This window comes from Gallinula chloropus, assembly GCF_964237585.1.
Source record: "Gallinula chloropus genome assembly, chromosome: 4".
Taxonomy (NCBI): Eukaryota; Metazoa; Chordata; class Aves; order Gruiformes; family Rallidae; genus Gallinula; species Gallinula chloropus.
Genome location: NC_140088.1, coordinates 77,589,078 through 77,608,810, shown reverse-complemented (window position 1 = coordinate 77,608,810; position 19,733 = coordinate 77,589,078). Strand labels below are relative to the sequence as shown.

The following is a 19,733-nucleotide window of genomic DNA, read 5'->3' as shown; positions in this document are numbered from 1 at the left end:
TACAGAAATAACCAACCTTCACATACAAAAGGAGTGCTCTATTTGAAATGACAGAGATTTCGTTTGGTTACCTTAAAATCACCCACTTTTCCACCAAATTAAGTTTTATAGTATTGGAAAAGGGAGGAAAAATTAAAGCTGTCTGTGCAAGAATCACTACAACAGTCCTTCAACCCCAACCCTTAATTATTATCAGATTTACAGATTTATTTTTTTTTAGGTTAACATTGGGTCCTCTTCTCTTATCCAGTTACTGTTCTTCAAGCCAGGATGGGGCATCTGCTCCAGGAGTTTTCAATTTGATGTGGAACTGTTTAAGTGTCTGTTCAAGCTGCTTTTGATTCCCAGCAAAGTATGCTGCAATGGCATTGTGGAACAGAACAAGCTGATTGTGCAACACCTTAACCTGCAGGCAAGGGTAGAGATAGGTTAAGAGGAGGAGGCAGATTTTAAGTACATCACAGGTCAGTTCTAAACCTATATGAAGTCTGAGCCTATGGATCTTTTTATAAGAGGTTTAAAAATACAAATACAAAATGCTAATACAAAATTCTTTAAAGTGGCTTAGAGTTTTCATAAAGTATGCTTAGCAGTCAATACCAACTCAGTACACATGGACCAAAACCAATTCACTGAACAGCATAATGTTATCAAACACTTCATTACAAGTACTAGATTCCTTGAAATTAGATGCCAAATCCATGTTTAAGATACCTGCCTATCTGCAGGCCAAATGGACTTCCCTGAGACAGATACTACATTTGTCATCTAAGTATACAATTCGTGCATGCATATGTGGCATATAAAAGTTTCAGCACTAAAAGTTGAAATTTCCTTTATGAGTATAGAATAATTTATTATTTTTACTGAATAGTCTCATCTCACAAATGAAGTTTTGCCCATTAACCGATGGCTGTACAGACCTCGGTATCCTACTTAATAACCCCTCTTTGGTGACCCAAATTTTGGTCTAAGTTTCTCTGAAAAGTTGAAGACTGATATTCCTGTGTTTTCTCCCCTAATTAATTCAGGCTAATTTAAACTTGATGCAAAAAGCCTATTATTTCACATGTATTATTAACAGTGTAATATGTTACATTCTTCCATCAAAAGACTCTCCAAAGAGAAACTTTAGAGAGATGGATATGGCTAGAAAGGACTCTGCAGTGCACATCGTATCTTGGGACAAAGTTTTCATTTACAATGTAAGACTTCACCAAATTCATGATGTGCAGACATTTTAATATTTAGGAGATGTGGAATATTGCTAACTACACTTGTTCAGCAAGCTCACAGTTCAGCTTTTCAGTCATGAAGATGGCCCCTTTCAGTTAAAGGTACATAAACAGACTTTTCTATATCTATAAAAAATTTGCATTTTCATCCCCAAAAGTATTAAGTCATACAAGTGGAAAATGGCACGTCATCATCAACAGTTTGCTTTTAAAGAGACCTGATAATTTAGCAAGTACAGTTAATTGTTTTCTTGATCAGATTCTTTAATCATTGACACTCAAGGTTCCACACAGTCCAAGCTAGTTCTAGAACAATATTGAAATGCTACAATTTTATCTGTATACTGTTTATCTGAACTGAAATAAACCACAGGTAATTAATCTACTATCCCAGCCCAAATTCATCAATTTGGTACTTTGTTAGGGGAACTTTTAACACAAAGTTTTGTAAACTGCCCTGAAGTCTTCTGATAATTTTATAAATTCAGTCAGGCCTAGGCCCAGTATGCACACACACACACAGGCAGGAATCAACAATGCAGACACAGATGATTTGAACTAAAAACCCCCAAACCTTTTGTTTTGGTGGTTTGTTTTCTTTTTTTTCTTGAACTACCAGAGCTACTTCACTGTCTGAGTTCTATCCCCAAGCCAGAGCTACCTCATTGTGGTGTAAATTTTGTGATCATATTGAATTGGTTGCAAAGGTTCAAGATGCAGTTCTGCTGTCCTTCAGAAGAGGATTGATACGTGAATCCCAAAAGTGATAGTGGGTTCTGTCCATAGCTTCATTCCAGTAACTAAGATTCTATCTCTAGAAAAAGACCACTTACTGTCCGACACTGTGCAAAGCAGCTCTACTAGAAGCTCTACTTTGAAGTGGGAGCCAGCTAACAGAAGAAGCTGTAACATCTTAAATCACCTGAAGTCCACTGCAAAAACACCTGCAATTATGACTAAGGACCAAATGACAAGTATTCACTAAAAACCAAGTTCAAACCTAACCAGTTTTCCCACAGAAGAATGTCAGCCTTGCCCACTCCCCATATCCAGACACTGATTCCAACCTCGACACTACGTTTCACCTGAGCACTCTGTTGGCAAAGCAGTCCTGCAGTTACTCAGTCAGTTGGGTCAGGGAACAGATCTAGATTAAAACTAACCAGACAACAACATATTTGCTTTAACCTAGATCAGTTCCCCAATCTGATTCTCTGCACAGCTGTAAGCACAACGGAGGAGGGGGGAAAGGGGGATAGAGGATGAAGGGACCCCTTCCCCCTTGAAGTGACTGTCAGAGTACAGCACTAAAGGCCAACTCCTGAGCACTAAGCTGCAGCATATGAAGATTTGCTTTTCAATAAGAGTGCTAATGGTAACTCTGCTAAAATACAAGTTCCAGTGTATGACTAGCATGCCTGTCAAAAAGCTGCCACATTTTGCAGTTGAACATAATTTAAATCATTGTTCCTTGTTAATTAACTACATACACTTATTTGTTCCTAATTACAAGCAGAGTACACACTCTGTAAGAGACCTGGCAAACTAAAGTCTCAAAACAAAACTGAATTTGTGGACGAGCATTTAAAAAAAGAAGTGTATGCCCCAAACAGAAGATTTAAGATCCGTGTACAGAAGATACTATTGGTTGGAAGGAATTTTCACATTTTCTCCAAATGGTCTCAGATTTTATTCCTTTTAAAATACATCCTCTTCCCCTCACCTCCCTCTGAACACAGTACTTTCTGTGGCACAGTAAGTACAGACGTCTTTACATCTTCCTCGTTCAGACTGTTTCAGCCATTTCAATGAGCAAAATGCCTTAATTGGCAACCTTTGTGTCTGTCTGTACCTCCTCACAACTATCATAATCCTTTCCCCAGCTATCTTTATTTGAAATTACTTGGTCTAAATAGTCACATAATCTGGGTTTCCATTAGACTGCATATTGTTTTCATTTGTAGAAGCAAGCATTTAAACATCAAACTCATGAAATACAACTCTTAGAAGCGCATTTAATTTCTTTCTTTACACCGAAAGATTTGGCATTTCACAAGTGCATACCAGAACAATCTTTCCTTTCTCAAACAGAAAGTGCCTTTTCAAAAATGTTTCACTGCCAGAAATATTTCAGTGCTAAGCCACCAATCTTATTACAAAGATTTGCTATTTGTAAACTACAGATTTTGATTGCAGTTATTGTTGTATCCATTACTCAATGACACAAACTTCTACTGCGCTCTGCCAGCTTTACAGAAACATTAAAAAGAAAAAAAAGTTTAATTTTAGATCAAATACTCTAATGATAGTGAAATGAAATTTTGTATGTCTTGGCTTTACAGACAAACTTGCAATCCCAGCTTTACTGTAACTCAGTTCTCTGAACCTTTGGGGGCTTTTAATTGAAATATTAACTTATGAACTGAGGAGAACAGGCACGAAGAGACACCTTCCCCTAAATGTAGGGCCAGCTAGATTACAGCTGCTTGGTGCCATCTGCAGCTACACAGACCAACCAGAGGCCACTAGTCAGTTAAATTTGCTTTATAGCTCCTTTGTGGTGACAGCTTGAAACACAGAATGGTTTGGGTTGGAAGGGACCTTAGAGATCATCTTCTCCCAAACCCTCTGCTATGGGCAAGGATACTTCCCACTAAGCCAGATTGCTCAAAGCCCCATCCAGCTTGGCCTGGAACACTTCCAGGGAGGGAGGAGTCACAACTTCTCTGGGCAAGGGAAGTATGTACACCTCTTACTAGTTTCATTTGATCACTTTAAATCTTAGATTTCTAGATATATTGAACCCTCATTATCTAGTTGTTGTTTACGGGCCAGACAGAACGTTGAAGACTTCTATTTGACCTCCTCCCCCTCCTAGGTGGTTCTTTTTCAAGATAAAAAGTCTTGATCTATTTAGATTAAATCAGAAAATATAATGTAACTTTTGCTAACCTCAAATAATTATGGACCTGCAATTAAATTTTGTGGTCACCTTGGATTCAATCAATGCAATCAACTCCTTGTTATCCTTGCTCTCCTTATACTCATGTTGAACTAAATACAGGACAAAACTTTTGAGAGAGAACAAATCTGAGTGCATCTAGTGGAGGTACATTTACAAAAGAACATCTAGGATTCAGTTTTGACATTAAATTTGTCAGACAAAGAATAAACTACGTAACTGTTTAATATTGGTCAGACTGTAAAACATTCGCTGGGAGATAATGAATTATTTATAATGGTTATATAGCTGTCTGGCAAATCAATTGTGCGCTTCAGTTTCTTCATACTAGCTGCAGGACAAGTATGAGGTCTAACAGGAATTCCCCTGACATCAACCAACAATGTGGTTGGCAGCAAAAAAAGGAATAAAGATGTCAGACTGGTAAGAAAATAAGCTCCCAGATAACCAGTACCTCCCACTACAGCCCAGAATGCATTCAGGGCGACTGAAGAATAAAAGCTATCAGACACAGATGGACACTGGAAAAAATGCTCCTGAAATTAAAGTTTAGGATTAGGATTAAGATTACATGTGGTTTACTATGGAGAATCCTATCCAATAAACAGAAAACATCAAAGTAAAGCTTACCTGAGTAAAACTCTCAGAAGATAATTACATTTAAACCATTTGACTGTAAAGGAAATCCTTTCTATGGCTTATTTGGGAACAAAATCACATACACCCTTCAGTAAATATTTTGACATCTCTAATGTCAAAACTGAGAAGTGTCAACCAGTGATAAAAAGGCTTAAGCATGTGAAAGTCCCCTCTGTATTAATCTAAAAGAAAAGCCAGGAAGGAAAAAACAATCTCTTTCAGAAACAAGATTTGTAGGCTGTGACTGGTAACAGGATGCTTGATCTAATTCAAGACTATCACTAGGAAGGCAACTTCATTAGCGTTCCCCAAATTATCTACTTTTTTTGGGGTATGTTGTTGTGTTGTGTTTTTTTTTTCTTAAATATGGAAACTTTTCTGTACAAGATGAAAATAAAATACTTTCATTCTAAAGCTTTCCTAGCTGTATGAACATAAATTGATTGGTTTGCTATACATTTAACAAAATCCATGATGAAGTAGGGTAAGTACTATTTTCAACCACTCGAATGTAAGCATCAGAATGTCTGTACAGATATGGGCTGGAAGGATCAACCGAATTAGGCAGAAACAACTTACTGGATGATGATAGTACAGAAAGAAAAATGACACTTTCAGTACACCTGTTTTCAGCCTAGCATAGTTTTAAAAGATCTCAGCTCTTATCAGCATTTCCTAACTCAAGCATAAGTATCAGCATTTAGATTAGACTTTAGCTTGTTCAAGAACATTAATTTCAATATGGATTTCTTCCATTTGAAAGTTCATGGGATTACATGTTCCGCAAGAACAACAAATGAAAATCAGGACAATACCAGTTTTTAATCATCTGATGATCTGGTTTATCAACTCTTAAAATGCTAAATGGCTGTGTGATTCCAAAACCTTGGTCCTAATGCAAACACCTGTAACAGTACTCAGACGCTACATTTTTAGCATATGTTATTTTGGAAACCAAAATTTTTGTTGATTTTCTCCACTTTTTCCTTCTTATTATTTGCTGATGGTTCATGTTTATTCCCCATCTTCAATCTTTATTCTAAGTAGCTGATGCGATTGTATATGTGATAATATATTCATGAATTCTGAATAACAACCACCATCGGTTTTAATTGTTTTAGTTTGTCCCCGTGATCTTCCCTGAAGGTTTCCTCCTGTTTTGCTACTTTTTTAATTTGTGGCCACTTCAGTGTTCTTTGACAGGCACTTATTACCTATGTTCAGATCTCTCAAATATATGAATTAACCCATAATGAAAGCATTGGTCCACTGCTAGACATGGAGAAGCTGACACACTATGATCTTTTATAAGCTTTGATCATATTTTCCTCCCTCTAAAGACATAGGAAATACAGTCATAGATTATTATAACCATTTCATTTACTATGAGTACGAACAAAAAAAATCAGATCTTGAAAGACGATGGTTTTTAACAGCTAATTAGAAACAGTTCAGAAGGACTCATTTATCAAAGAACACACTGTGTAAGTGTGCTCTGTGTGGCAATTCTGTTTTTCCCTGGTAGACAGAATAGGACAGGCTAAGAATCCCATCATTAAAAGGGTATAGATGAAATGGTATGGGTGGAATAAACACATACGGAAAAAAAAACTTCAAACCAACAGTTTAAGAGTCCGGTTTAGAATTAAGAAACTTCAAGGCCATTAATTAGAGAAAGCTGTATTTCTCTATTCAAGTTATTAATTTAAAGAAAGCTTAATTTTGAACAAGCCTCTTTACAGTTGTCTCACTTTTTGTGCATGTCCTCCATTACATACTTGTCAAACCTAAATACAACCCTGAATCCTAAAGAAGCATTTAGATGATTCATTTAACCATTAAAAGCGACAGATTAGAATGCTAGTTTTGGCTGGGCTAAAAAATTTTCTTCCTAGTAGCTGTATAGTGCTGTGCCTTGCATTTAGGATGAGAACGATGTTGATAACACACTGATGTTTAATTGTTGCCAACCAGTCAAAGACTTGTCAATTTCTTACACCTCCCTGCCAACAAGGTGGGGGGGAAAGCATCCAAGAGGTTGGGAGGGGACACAGCCAGTAGAGCTTGATCCCCAACTGTCCAAAGTGATATTGCGTATCATATGACATCATACTTGGTATAACAGAAAGGACAGTCAGCTGGGAAGTGGCACAGCTCAGGAACTAGCTGAGCATCAGCTTTGGGTGGTGAGCAATTGTACTGTGCATCACTTGTTTCATATATTTTTATCGTTATTATCTTCATTTTCTGTCCTATTAAACCATCCTTATCTCAACCCATGTGGCTTGCCTTTTTCGGGTGAGCAAACAGCTGTGTGGTTGTTTTAGCTACCTGCCAGGTTAAACCATAATAACTGGTAAAGAAATGCTTTTCCAAATTTGAACCCATCCACTTCAACAATAAACTTACCACCACAATATCTGCCATTTGTAGCTGCAGCAGTGTGATGAGGGATTTTTAAGGTTGCCTGAAAGTCAGTCCTCTAGTGATACAGCAGCAACTCAGAAAGTTCAGTTTCTTTTCTTTGCTCACTCTGCTTTTAAATTAAGATACTTTCTTATTTGAGAGCTAGCTACTCAAGTATTTCTAGCAAAGCATAAATTTACAGGACAAAACTCCTAAACGTAATATTAGAAATCATAGCTTACCTTATTTTCTTCCAAAAATTTCAATTTGACAGATACATCATTACGCATTTTGTCATATTTCTCTTTATGCATTTGAAACAGTTGTTGTGACTGCTCAATCTTTGGCAGAGTGTTTGCATCACGAGGGCCAAGATTCAGCTCTTCTAGGTCTGTTCGATAGGCATCATATTCAATCCTGAGAGGAAAGAGGAGGAGGAAAAAATCTAAAGGCAGAGTGTCTCAAAACCTACGTCATATACGGGCCAAGTACAATACAAGATAACAAAACAGTCAAGCACAGAAAAAATAAAAGACCTGGGCAAGGTTCCCCCCCCTTTTCCTATTCATCAAGAGAAAACACCCTTTAGTTCATTGTATAGAACTGCCTCAACAAGTACCCTCCCTCTTCTGTTCCTGCCTCTGCCAACCCTCTGTCTCGCACTGGCTTCAGTGATCACAGCTCTTCTCAGGACATCTCAGCTTATTAACCTAAATAAAACCAGTATTTTTCACCATCCCCCTCCCCCGATTTTTTTTCTGCTATTGAATCAATTCAGTGAAGAGTCTGCATTAAGAACAAAAGCACCAAGAGCAGACAATCCCCTTTAAGCAGAAGCTTGAGCAAAAGCTGACTTCTACCAAACTCTGACAAGGTTTTTTCGGCATGCTCTAGGCTTCTCTTGATCCATTAACTGGAAGAGCTTTCTAGTTCTTCCACAAATAGCTTTGTGAGAACTCATCTGCCCTATGGATAAGCAGGCTGCAAAAAACCAATGCATTATTTATACTATACTGAAAGCCAATCTTATTATCCTAGGGAAGTCAGACTCTCTGGATCAATACTATCACTGAAGGAAATAAGGGAAGAGAAAGAACAGAAGGTTAAGACTAACAGCCAGGTAAGTATTTAAGCTAACTATGCACCAAAATATATTGCACTTTTCTAATTTACACTTGTTCTCTCCAAATTATCTATTCTAGATACTGTCTGCAAAACTAGAATTGATGCTACTATTCAGGCTTTTACTTACAAATACCTGATAACATTTTAATTGAACCAGCTTGATTTCATATACCATATTTAAAAAGTTATAAGACTCCGTGATATTCCTCCACATTAGACTGTGCCATTTTATTACATGAACCAGTCAGACTTTCCCATTTTAATGGAAAAAAAAAATCAAAATGTCTTAGAAACATTTTTAATGCAGAAGTAGGTTTGAATATTTTCTATCTTCAAAAAGATCAAGTATTTTTTTCCCCCCAAGAAAGTTTAAGTAAAGTTTTCTGTTCATCAACATACCAAGTAAGTGGGAAAAGCACCTATGGAATGTTAGTGGCTTAAAGATTCTATCACTAAATTAACCTTCTGTATTCCAGTACTAGATAGGAGTCTACCAAACACTGTATGGTTTATATTTTAAAGCATCTTGCAAATGGACAAGACAAATGTATTAACAGCCTCTAACTTTATTTTTCCTCCTCTTAGGCAAGATTGGCTTTTGTTACCCATTTAGCAGATACTTGACCAGGTAAAGCAACAGACAATAGCCAGAAATCATTCCAGCTTCATGGGCAGCCCTGCCCAAAGCCTCACTCTTCCTTCCATACTTCCTTGTAGCTCTCAAATAATGTAACCTTGCACATCCGTATGTGATAGATGCCAATTTTAATGGTACAAACCAACCTATTTCTATCTTTCCCACAGACATTCCCAAAACTGGAAAAAAATCAGGATTAAAAACTAGTTATAAAACCCCCACTTTTCAGTTGGTAGAACTGCTGCAAAATGAAATACAACATTTTCAGTGGTATAAAGAGTAATAGTGACAGGATTCATCCTGATTCTCACTGACACTATGACTAGGGCTTTTTTTTTTTTAGAGAGTTAGTGACTTAATTCCAAACAAGGAAACAAACCAATAGAACTGATAGGAGAGGGCAACAGATGAATGCTGAAGTGCAATGGGGACAGGGAAGAACAGGCACAGAAATAGATGTGATCTATTTTCACACTACAAAGTGACAGACATTCCATGGGAGTGAAGAACCTTTGTCATTTATTTGCCTTATTGAAAGGGGAAAATATTTGATTTCTTTAATCAAGAAAGGAAAAATTATGCAGTTATTTCAGGAGAAATGAACTATATATTGCAAATGACTGACAAGAGCAAGTGTAGCAGATGTATTTTGCATAAACTTTCAATAGGTCACACAAAAAAATGTGTGAATAATAATTTTTTTTAGAATACTTTAATGTCAAAAGAAGAACAACATATTATATTACCTCTGCTTTTGTGTCTTTTGAAACTCTACCTTATTAGAACAATAGTTTATGATTTTGCTTATAGGAATTGGAACAGAACAATTAAAATGAGAGGGGGGAAGAGCTTCAAAACTCAAGCTGTTTGCAATCTTTGACCTAAAATATAAAATCACAAAAAATTGTATGCAGAAACTACATCCTCTGGCAAATTAAAACCAAACACACTTCATCCTGTTACGTGAAAGAGTCAGAATGGAACCAAGCATCAGAAAACACCACAAGTCCAAACCCTGGCAGAAAGGAATCTGGTTTAGAGTACTATTTTATATCCAAAGGTAACCTCTTCCAGGGCAGGAAACCCACTATCTAATGCTAGAAATCATTCATTCGCTAAGAAATTTCTTGGTTATTTTCCCCTTTCTGGCCAAACCTGCAACTCCTGCACAAAAACTGAAGTGTAAATTGCATCAACAGAAGCACAACATTAAAGTTCCAGTCAAAGACACTGTTTTACTTATTACAATGTAGCTGGATAAGAGGGTTAATTTTGCACTGTCACATTACTTCGAAAGCCACCTTAATCTAACACGCAGGAAAAAATAGGTATAATTACTCCTAGAGCTAACAAAATTAAGCCTACAACAGATCCATTTGAAGATGCGTGCAGTGAGGCAGTTACCTGTAAATCCTAACTATGAGAGTTGTGTTTGTTATAAAGGTTTTTATCTGACAGGTTAGTCACTCAAATACAAGCACTAAGCTGATGCAAAGTCTGTTTCCTGAAGATTAGTTTGTAACAAAAATAGCTAGACATAGAATAGCTACCTGGCACTTTCATACTGTTTCACAGTCAATAATGTATCCTCAATTGTTTTATTCACCAATGTATTCACACTGGCAATAAAAAAGTTAATAGCCCCAAGAAGAGTTTCTCCATTTTTAGCTAGAAGTTTCTGCGTATCTGCATTGTAGCCAAACTCCTCCTATAAACAAAAAGCAGAGAAAACAAAACCGTAGGTCATTTAAATCATAACATTTATCAGTAACTATATAAAAAATTACAAAACACACAGATGTTGAAGTTCTGTCACTTCTGTTTTGGTATGGTTATGATTAAACAGACATAATTTCAATTCAACATTCAGTTCACAGCGTTTATGAAATCACTCTAGGATCAGGAAGCTATTTTGTTACCATGCATGATGTTAAATCCTATTTTATAATGTGATTTTTCTGCACTCAGAAGTCTTGAATGTTACTTAAAAGCAAGTGCTAATGGGATCTTTACATTGTCATTCAGCAGGGTTTTAATCCAGCATCTCTCATGTGGTTGTCTAGGTAATGCTTTAATACCAGCAGACACCACTACATTAAATACAGTAATATAACTAAATTCACAAGGGCACAAAGCATTAATTAGCTATTAAGTTTTATTACTACATTCTGGAAAAAGCACTGCAAAACCCCCCAACATCTACCACAGTTTAACAGGCTGCAACTAATTGAAGAGCAGAACATTATAGTGGAGAGCAAATAAAACTGATCATGTAGCTGAGCCATGAGTTTTTAAAGGGACAAGGATGAAATTATTTCCAAGGCATTTCAGTCACATTTGGATATGTATTTGTTCATGTCTTTGTTAACAGCAGTGTAAGCCCTGACCAAGGCTACAAACATTTTCCTAATGCATGGATGCCAAACGAGTCAAATTATTCTATTTATGTCATCCATATGGCATCTTCATATTCTGCAGATGGGAGTTCTCACAGAAGAGTACAAGCTCTGGTAATGGCTGCAAAACACACTAGGTTCATACTTGGAACATTGTCTTGTTAGGCTTGCACACTGCCAATAACTGACTCAGAAATACTGTATTCTCCCAGTTTCTCCTCATCTGTCTAGAACATGAACACCAAAGCCAAATGGTATTTTGTGCTAACATTGACTTCATGAGGGAAATGGTAACAGGCAATGCTAAGGGAAGAATCCTCCAGAAAAGAAAGTGCAGAGGAACAGAGCAATTTCAGAAAACTTTGGGCAAGTTTTCACAAGCTAAGGCCACTGAATGTGCTAAAGGTCTCTTTGCTTTGCCTAGCTGCTGGTATGGCAGAAGCAGACAGCCAAATCACTACCCACCTTGCTGAAATCAATGAAGTCTTTCAGATGGTTTTTCTCTAGCATTGTAAACTACACAGTAAAACAAGCACTATCACAGGGAGGCAACAGGAGCATACAGGCAGAGACAACAGCAGTAGGACTGCCCCTTTCAGCAGTGTTTAGTCCCATCTCTTTTCCTTCCTGCAGGCAAGACTGCACTTAAGCTGGTCCTCTGACCCTGATCATTGCAAACCCAAATCACTGCAGATCCAAACAAGAAATACTACCAGCTCAAATGAGTGGGGTAAGAAGGATGGGACTGCAGTGCCCTGCAGTACTAAGGAACTTGCTAGCCACCAAAGCCATCCTTCTATTGGTTTGTACAGTCTCATGTAAAAACGTTAGAGTTTCATCCATGACCTCAGCACATGCCTCTTACAAGAGGCAGGAAATCCTTTCTGTATGAAGGGTTTACGCTCAGTTCATACTCTATGGACAGGTCAATTAAAGTTGGAATTCATCTATCTATATAATTAGAGGCACATGAGCCTGGAACCAGGACTTATCTTTGTGTCCAAAAGAGAAACAGCAAATAGTCACATTAAGTCATACCTCTGCAGATACCACATTAAGATCTGTTAACAAGTATAAAAGAGTACCTTAAGTGGTATTGTTTTTATACTTATATACTGTTATAATTTTAAACATTAAAGACTAACAAGTCAGAAATGTTACTTTTAGTCTTGCACAAGTTTTAGAGGCAACGTTATTCAAACAGCCAAGAAGAACAGGCCAAGCTACAGATGGTAATATAGTACAGGTTAAACAAAGGGGAAACACAAAGAGGAAAGAGACAAACATCAGGCAAGTCTCCAAGAGGCAAAGGTTAGATAACTTTTATTACAGCGGCAGAAACCTTTATTTGATTTTCATCAACAGCCCCATTCAATAATCTACATGAGATGAATGACTGAAACATGTTCCAGGACCAGTACAAGATGCTGAAAGACCTGGAGGAACAGTATTCCCGTTGGAAGTTACAAGCTATTTGTGGAAGAAAAACATTCTTTAAACAAGAGCATTATGCCAGATTTAATCCAAGTTTCAGAAGAAATATCCAGCTCCAGCACATACTTAATGTAACGATCAGTAAGTTCTGCCACAAATGACATGCCCCTATTTGTGTAAACTGGCTATTAAAAATTTCTTTTAGTTTAGATTTCATTTACTTTCACAGATTTTAATCTGTCATCCTAATGTAAGCCTGTGCAAGAGTCTCAAATTTTTTTAGCTAGCCATAAGTTTAGGTTCCTCCGTGCAAGCATGAACTCCACCTCCTCCCTTAAGACTTGATGGGAATAAACAATCATGAAAAAGGAAGAATAACAAGACAGATTACCTTTGTGTTTATTAAACTTAATTTGGGCTGTTTCAGCAGCTATGTTTTAGGGAACCATGAAGTTCCTTAGTAGTAGTTTTCCAAAGGATCAGTAGCAGTATCAAATTGCTTTACCTTTGGAAATACAGAACAATGAATGTAGAAGCAAGCCAGCTACTATGTTTTGTATGCAACATCTACCTGCCCTCTCTTTACAGCAGGCAGTAACAGGAAGGTGCCGGTGTTACATAAACTTCTAAACCAAGAAAACTTAACAGCCCAAACGTAAACATCTAAAGGTTGTCCCACTTGCTCAGAAGTTCCAAACAAGATAAGAATACATGTTAGTCCTATTAGCAGCAGAATTCTGATTTAAAAAAAGGACTTGAAGATGAATGCTTGGAAATGCTTGAATATACTACAAAAACTAACTAACTTACTCAAATTGTGTGCAAGTACAGTCAAATGCCCTGCTGTACTTACTGCCAGGCATACTCCCCAAAGATACCCCGTAACTGACATGACATAACACTCTGGAGCAATGATGACATTTCATTAGAAGCAAAAGAAATAGTAAACAAAGGGAAGTTGTCAGTTAAGTCCAATCATCAACTAAAAGGTAAACATTTAAGAAACAATAACAAACTACAGTAATGCCGATAATTTCCTCTAGCTTTAAGTGAATTACACAAGCTTTTAACACAAAGAGCATGTAATATATTGTTAACGACAATGTTTAGAAAAATAGCTGCTATTATATACCCTACATGAGTCAATTAGGCTTATCTTCATCTCTGCCATTTTGCTTTTAACACTATAAAAGTCTTACATGAAGTTCCAATGATTTCAAACTCAGGTCAGCAAATGCATCTCCAAGTTGCCTTTGGGTATGTACCATCTGGAAGAGCTGTGTGGACAGCGTCTGCGCCAGTTTCAAGATATTTTCATATTTTTTTTTGTTATCTCTCAATATATCAATTTGAGCTTCTAGTTCCAGATCTACTGTTCTTGAGCCACGACCCAGTTTTTCAGAGATGATCTGACGTGTGCACTGGGGGAAAAAAAATAAAATTATAAAGAATCAAGTATATTCAAGACAACACAGCATACACCCATTTTCAGCTTCAAGGGACATATAATTACACACAATTCTTTCACAATCACCCCTCCCAATATAAGTTTGCACAACAAACTGAAAAAACAACACACTCTTTAGAAGTTTATCAGGACTCAGCAAGAACAGTTGGACAAGTCTCAACTCCTACTAAGATGAATATTCAAGTTAGCAAATCAAGAGCATAACTAATTGTTTCTCAAGTAAAAGAACACTTATCTCTCTTTAGGTTTGATGAATTTCATTAAGTTAAAAGAAGCAATTTACCCCATTGCATCAAAGTCAGTTAATGGGAGTATTACTAGTTCTGCATAAAAATCCCTATTTAGTGATCTTTTGGGCTTTGTCTACAAACCATCCTATTGTAGATCATCCAAGGCTGTTTTCCAAAAATGTTATTTTCGTTGTTTGGGTTGTTTGTTTGGTTTGTGGGTTGGTTGTTAGTTGTTTGGGGTGGGAGGGAGGAGAGGGAAGAGGAATGGAGGGAGAGGTAAGAAGGTGGTGTTTTCCAGCATGATTTTTCAAGCCAACTTGGAAAGTAGGAACTCTTACTGAGAAATATATAAAAAACTACCAAAATGCATTTCTCACTATTTACAAGTCTATAAAATGGAACTGATTTGACTTAAAGACTATTTTTTCTCTGTCACAAATCAAATTCTTCACAGATTTGCAGTTCATTAAACAGTGAGCAGAAGACTAGGTGTACAAGGCTGTAGATACCTTAACCCAGCCAATGGCTGTGACAGCTGAGGCTGCTTATCTGTGACACCTTCTCTGCCAGAGATTTGAGCCCACCTTGGCAGTGAACCTCTCAAAAGATGCACATTTGGGTTGGGTTTTCCTTGACTGAGACATAGGAGGAGCCATTTGCAAAGCAGATGTGTAGCAAACTCATACAATTTCTCCACGGGAAGCAGGAATTATTTACTGTTATAGTAAATCACTTGAAGCTAATCTGTGGCCTCAAGAAGTGAAGAGATAACGAAGTTACACATATGAAGAATTACTAATAGGAACAGAATTACAAGGAAATGAAGTCAGTAGTCAAGGCCACAACTAGTCTGAAGGGACTTAAGTACAAAGCTGCTATACTGTGAGGTGAAATAATGCCCAAGCCTATCTTCTATCACATTACGTCGCTGGATTTCCCAGGCGTTTCAGCTTCAAGGACCTGAGTTTAATCCAGTCTTTAATTATATCCAGAGGAGATACACATTTAACCTGCTATAACTTTCATGTCCTTTCTAAATTTAATAGACAAACACAGGAAAGACTCAAGAATGATCAAGCAGAACAAGTTGGTCATAGCTCATAAGCTATAGATTGGAAGGTACAGACTATTTTGGCTACTTCATTACATTCAATCCATTAACAAAAAAGAGCATAGCTAATCTAGGAGACATCTGTCTGCTAAGAATCAGAAGTTAGGAAGAGCATAACAAATCATATCAATACAGATTACAACTTTATTACTAAAGTCTGCAAAAGAAATTGCAAATACAGCTTAGAAAGCAATAAGCAAGCTCTACTAGGAACTATGGAACTGATGGACAACTTTCAGCTTTTTTTTGAAAATAACTAGGACACACACACATATGGACATGCAAAGGAAAAATCTGAATCATGGAAGGCAAAATTTCTGGAAGCAAAAATAAATTACAATGAAAGGAATTCTTTTCAGCCAGGGAGTATTTGCCTCAGAAGTTACAGCAACACACCTATAAAACACAGCAGTGACAAGTGAAAAGTTACTTGGAAGACTTATGCTGCATACTTGGTTAAACTTAAGCAAAGCTGAAGTTGAATACTGAGACTGAAAAATAATAATTGAGAAAGAATATGCCCCAATCTATTTTGATTTACTGTCATTCTAAGCAAACTAATACAGACACACAAGTTACTTTACATTCTCATTAGCAAACAGAAACTTCCACAGATTAACTCCACTTTGATTTGTTCTAAAGGACCACCTATAAAGATCACTATCCTGAATAAGACCACACTCCTCAAATAAGCAGTCACACAAGGCAAAGTTGAAGAAAAACAACTCAAGAAAACAATTCCCCACCAAAAACACTTTTAAGAGAAATCTATTTTTAAATTCCATAGGTTAAAAGTTTAACAGAGACATCACTGGACATGTCTTAGAAGTAAAAGTTCCATTAGTAGCCCTATATTAAAGAAAGCCCAGTATTAAACAGGTCTGTTGGTTTTCCTCCTCAAAGTTTAGAAGACCTATGAAAAACAAAAGGATACATTTTTTATTAGAATTGCTAGAGGTCAAGAAGCCTGTGCCTTCTTGCTAAACTGAAAACTCCTTTCTCATCCAAAGGGGGAGGCAGGGGAAAGGACAGAAAAGGCTCTTGCTTTCCAGAAGGCAATTTCTTTTGATATCTCATCTTACATGGAAGTATAAGATTGAAGAGGAACAGTAGTTACAAAAGCAACAGAATCATCTTATGAAGTTAAAAGTCATGGGAAAGAGTTAAACACAGGCTATGGCTGTGTTAAACATGGTTAGGCTAGACAGAGGAACAGCTTTAATTTATTGCTATTTTCAATTGGAAAGTTTCTTAGAAGAAAGTGGGAGATGACAAAGGAATTGTCTCACTCAGAAGTGCATACAGGACGAAAAGCAAGGCACTCAACTTTCATCCTTTGCCATATATGAAAGCATACTTAATCATCTCTTCACAGATGGCTCTGACTTCTGAACGTACCCAGCACTCTGGATTTCACAATTCCCGATACAGATGAGGTAACAGAGGAAGTGCTCCTGTCAAGGGCCTAAAACTTCCCAACAGCAAGTTTCACTGCAAAGTCCACTTGTCATTTAATGTCTGGTATGTTGAATAGCATGGCTTTCAGCTCAGAGGGGTTCAACTGCTGATTTCCCTCCACTAACCATTTACTCTTGCCATTTATTTCTGCATCTTAAAACCCACGATCAGTTAGCTCTTGGGAGATAAGGAAGAGGCTTCTTCCCATGACCTTCCTAATGGGAACCAAAACACGCCAGTATGCCCACAAGCTGAAATACTGTCCTTAATCAAATTCAGTATGGTTTTTGTTTGTAGCCTACACAGAAAGTGTTTTCAAATGCATGGCATCTCCAGGAACATTTGCATAATGCTCCCTCAACTTGGAATGAATTTATAAGCTCTCTCTGAACAGTCTTATTCCTCCCCTACAAGAATTCAGCATGGGACTCTAGACTAAAGATTGTAACTGACCTATCTCCTTAGGCATATTTGGGAAACAAATTCAGGCTTACAGATTTCAAGAAAATGAATTTACTTAGTTTTGTAAAAGTGCTGGCCTTTGCTATGCAATAAACTAGTGAGACTCTAGGTTTCGGAGAGGGGAAGGTTTAAGCCAAGAAAAAAAAATCTAAAAATCTAGATTTTGCAAAGACTACTGCCAGAAAAATAAACTTCTAAACAAGGATCTGAGACCACTTTTCCCAGCAGTTTTCACTAGTCCTCTTGCTAGGACTTCACAAGTGGATTTTCAATCATTGTGAGATTGAGACATGGAAGTTATTTTGGTTTTGTTTTCTAAAACAAGGTATCAAAAAGAGAGCATAGGTTAAAGTCCTCTCCAATTTAGTTGTTGAGATTCAACAGATTCAACCTCAAGAGTCAATGTTTCTTAAACATATAATTTTACAGACCAGCTTCAGTTGAATAGCACTGATTCTGACTAGTCCACATCACCCCAGAAGAATAGCTAACAGGCTTCTGCAGAGCTACAAAAAAAGAAAACTATTACAAGAAAAGTAAAAATTCAAAGAGCCATTTAATTAGACAAAAAAAAAAAAAAAGAGATTGTGTTAGAATCTGAGGTTTGCAAAGAAAAGCATAAGCATTTACTAGCCCGTAGAATGCCTCCATCCTTGGCTTCCCAGCCTCACTGGGGCAGAAGTCCTTATCTGGGGACTTAAAAATCACTGAAGGAATTCAGACCTGTTTTAAACAAGGGAAGGTTCTTCCACAGTCTTAATTTCTTCACAGTTTGGTGAGGTCCCACTGAAGCACAGCCCACCTGTCCATAGCCCTGCCATTTAAGTTGCTGACATAACAAACCCCCTATTTTTCAAAACTGGTCTATGCTTAAAACTCCTGATAGAAATGTATTCCCTGACAATCGTTCCTTCACTTTTCACTTCTAGTGAGTCAAATTCTGGCCAACTGCTGCGCTCTATAAGCACCGTTTCTTTATTCTTTTAAGTTTATCAAATCCCAACTCATCACAAAGAAGCACCATATAAAAGTAAAATACACGTGAATTGAAGCAACAACTCCAACACCAAGAAAAACTACCAGCCAAGACATATCAAACCCATCAGAATATCAGTTAACAAGTATGGAGCTTGAAAGATTTTCCACTTAAAACCAGGGATTTAAAAAGGCTTACAAACAATGCTACACTTGGAAGAAAACTAAGCCTTCCCTATACATTCTTGCTTATGCTCACTGCAACAACAGGTTACTTTCATACAGTAACATACTGTTACAGCCTTAGTCGGATCTAGTACCAAACTGACTTCTAGAACACAAATATATATCCCAGCATACCTTGTAAGTGTTTAGGCTCCATTTTCTCACCAGCTCCAGTTTCTCCATTGCTGGATTTTTCACTTCATCTGCTAACACAACAGGTCCACTCTTCTGCTGAGCTCTGCCCCCTGTTTCAGACACAAAGCAAATCTTCAAGGCCTTGGTGGGTTTTTAAGGGATTAAAAGCAGCCATAGAAGATTTGTGTAATTGTACATGCAAAAGCAGAACAAGGTGACAGTAAGAATTTTAAGAGACAAATATGCAGATTTGCAAAATCAATTCCAGAAAGAATTATTATTAAACTGATATAAAGTGTGTATATATATCTCAGTATTTCATGTCATAATAGGCTGAGTAAAGCTTACCTGAATGCTGGAGTTTTACTAATCAACCTTAAAACAGCTTTTGAGATGTTTATTACTTATGTTTTAAAATTCCAACAGTTGAACACCCTCTCGAATTAGTCAATCTAAATGTCTTTTTTACAGCCTGCAGACCATTAAATGAAAATTATCAGCATATAAAATCTGTTGTCACAGAGTACACTAATAAATTTCAAAACAGATTTTTTAATCTTTTAATGAACATCATCCTTTCCAGAAGTTGTGTTCAGCCAATATTTAACTTAATTTACTTCACCTTTGTTAGCTCATTGTATTAGGAATAATCAATTCTAGAAACCACCAGTATAAAAACAGCAAAAAAGAAAAGATTTAAAGCAACAAATTAAAATATCTAGGGCAAATCAGCACATATTAATTGCCAATACATAGCATTTTCAAGCTAGTAAGGGATATCACATTTTAAATTTTACAAAAACATTTCCTGGTGTCATAAATGGTAAGAACTGCA

General features: G+C 36.9%; 1 protein-coding gene across 2 annotated transcripts in view; it reads right to left on the bottom strand.

The window, feature by feature from the left end:
* ARFIP1 (ARF interacting protein 1) overlaps positions 1 to 19,733 on the bottom strand; it is a 32,742-nt gene continuing 13,009 nt past the window's right edge. For both annotated transcript variants that reach the window (XM_084263972.1, XM_084263973.1), the window contains exons 4-8: positions 18,899 to 19,008; positions 14,034 to 14,255; positions 10,555 to 10,712; positions 7,485 to 7,659; positions 1 to 406 (exon numbers count right to left, since the gene is read on the bottom strand). In XM_084263972.1, the coding sequence (XP_084120098.1) occupies positions 251 to 406; positions 7,485 to 7,659; positions 10,555 to 10,712; positions 14,034 to 14,255; positions 18,899 to 19,008 (821 nt within the window). In that variant the 3' untranslated portion in view covers positions 1 to 250. The remainder of the gene's footprint in view (positions 407 to 7,484; positions 7,660 to 10,554; positions 10,713 to 14,033; positions 14,256 to 18,898; positions 19,009 to 19,733) is intronic.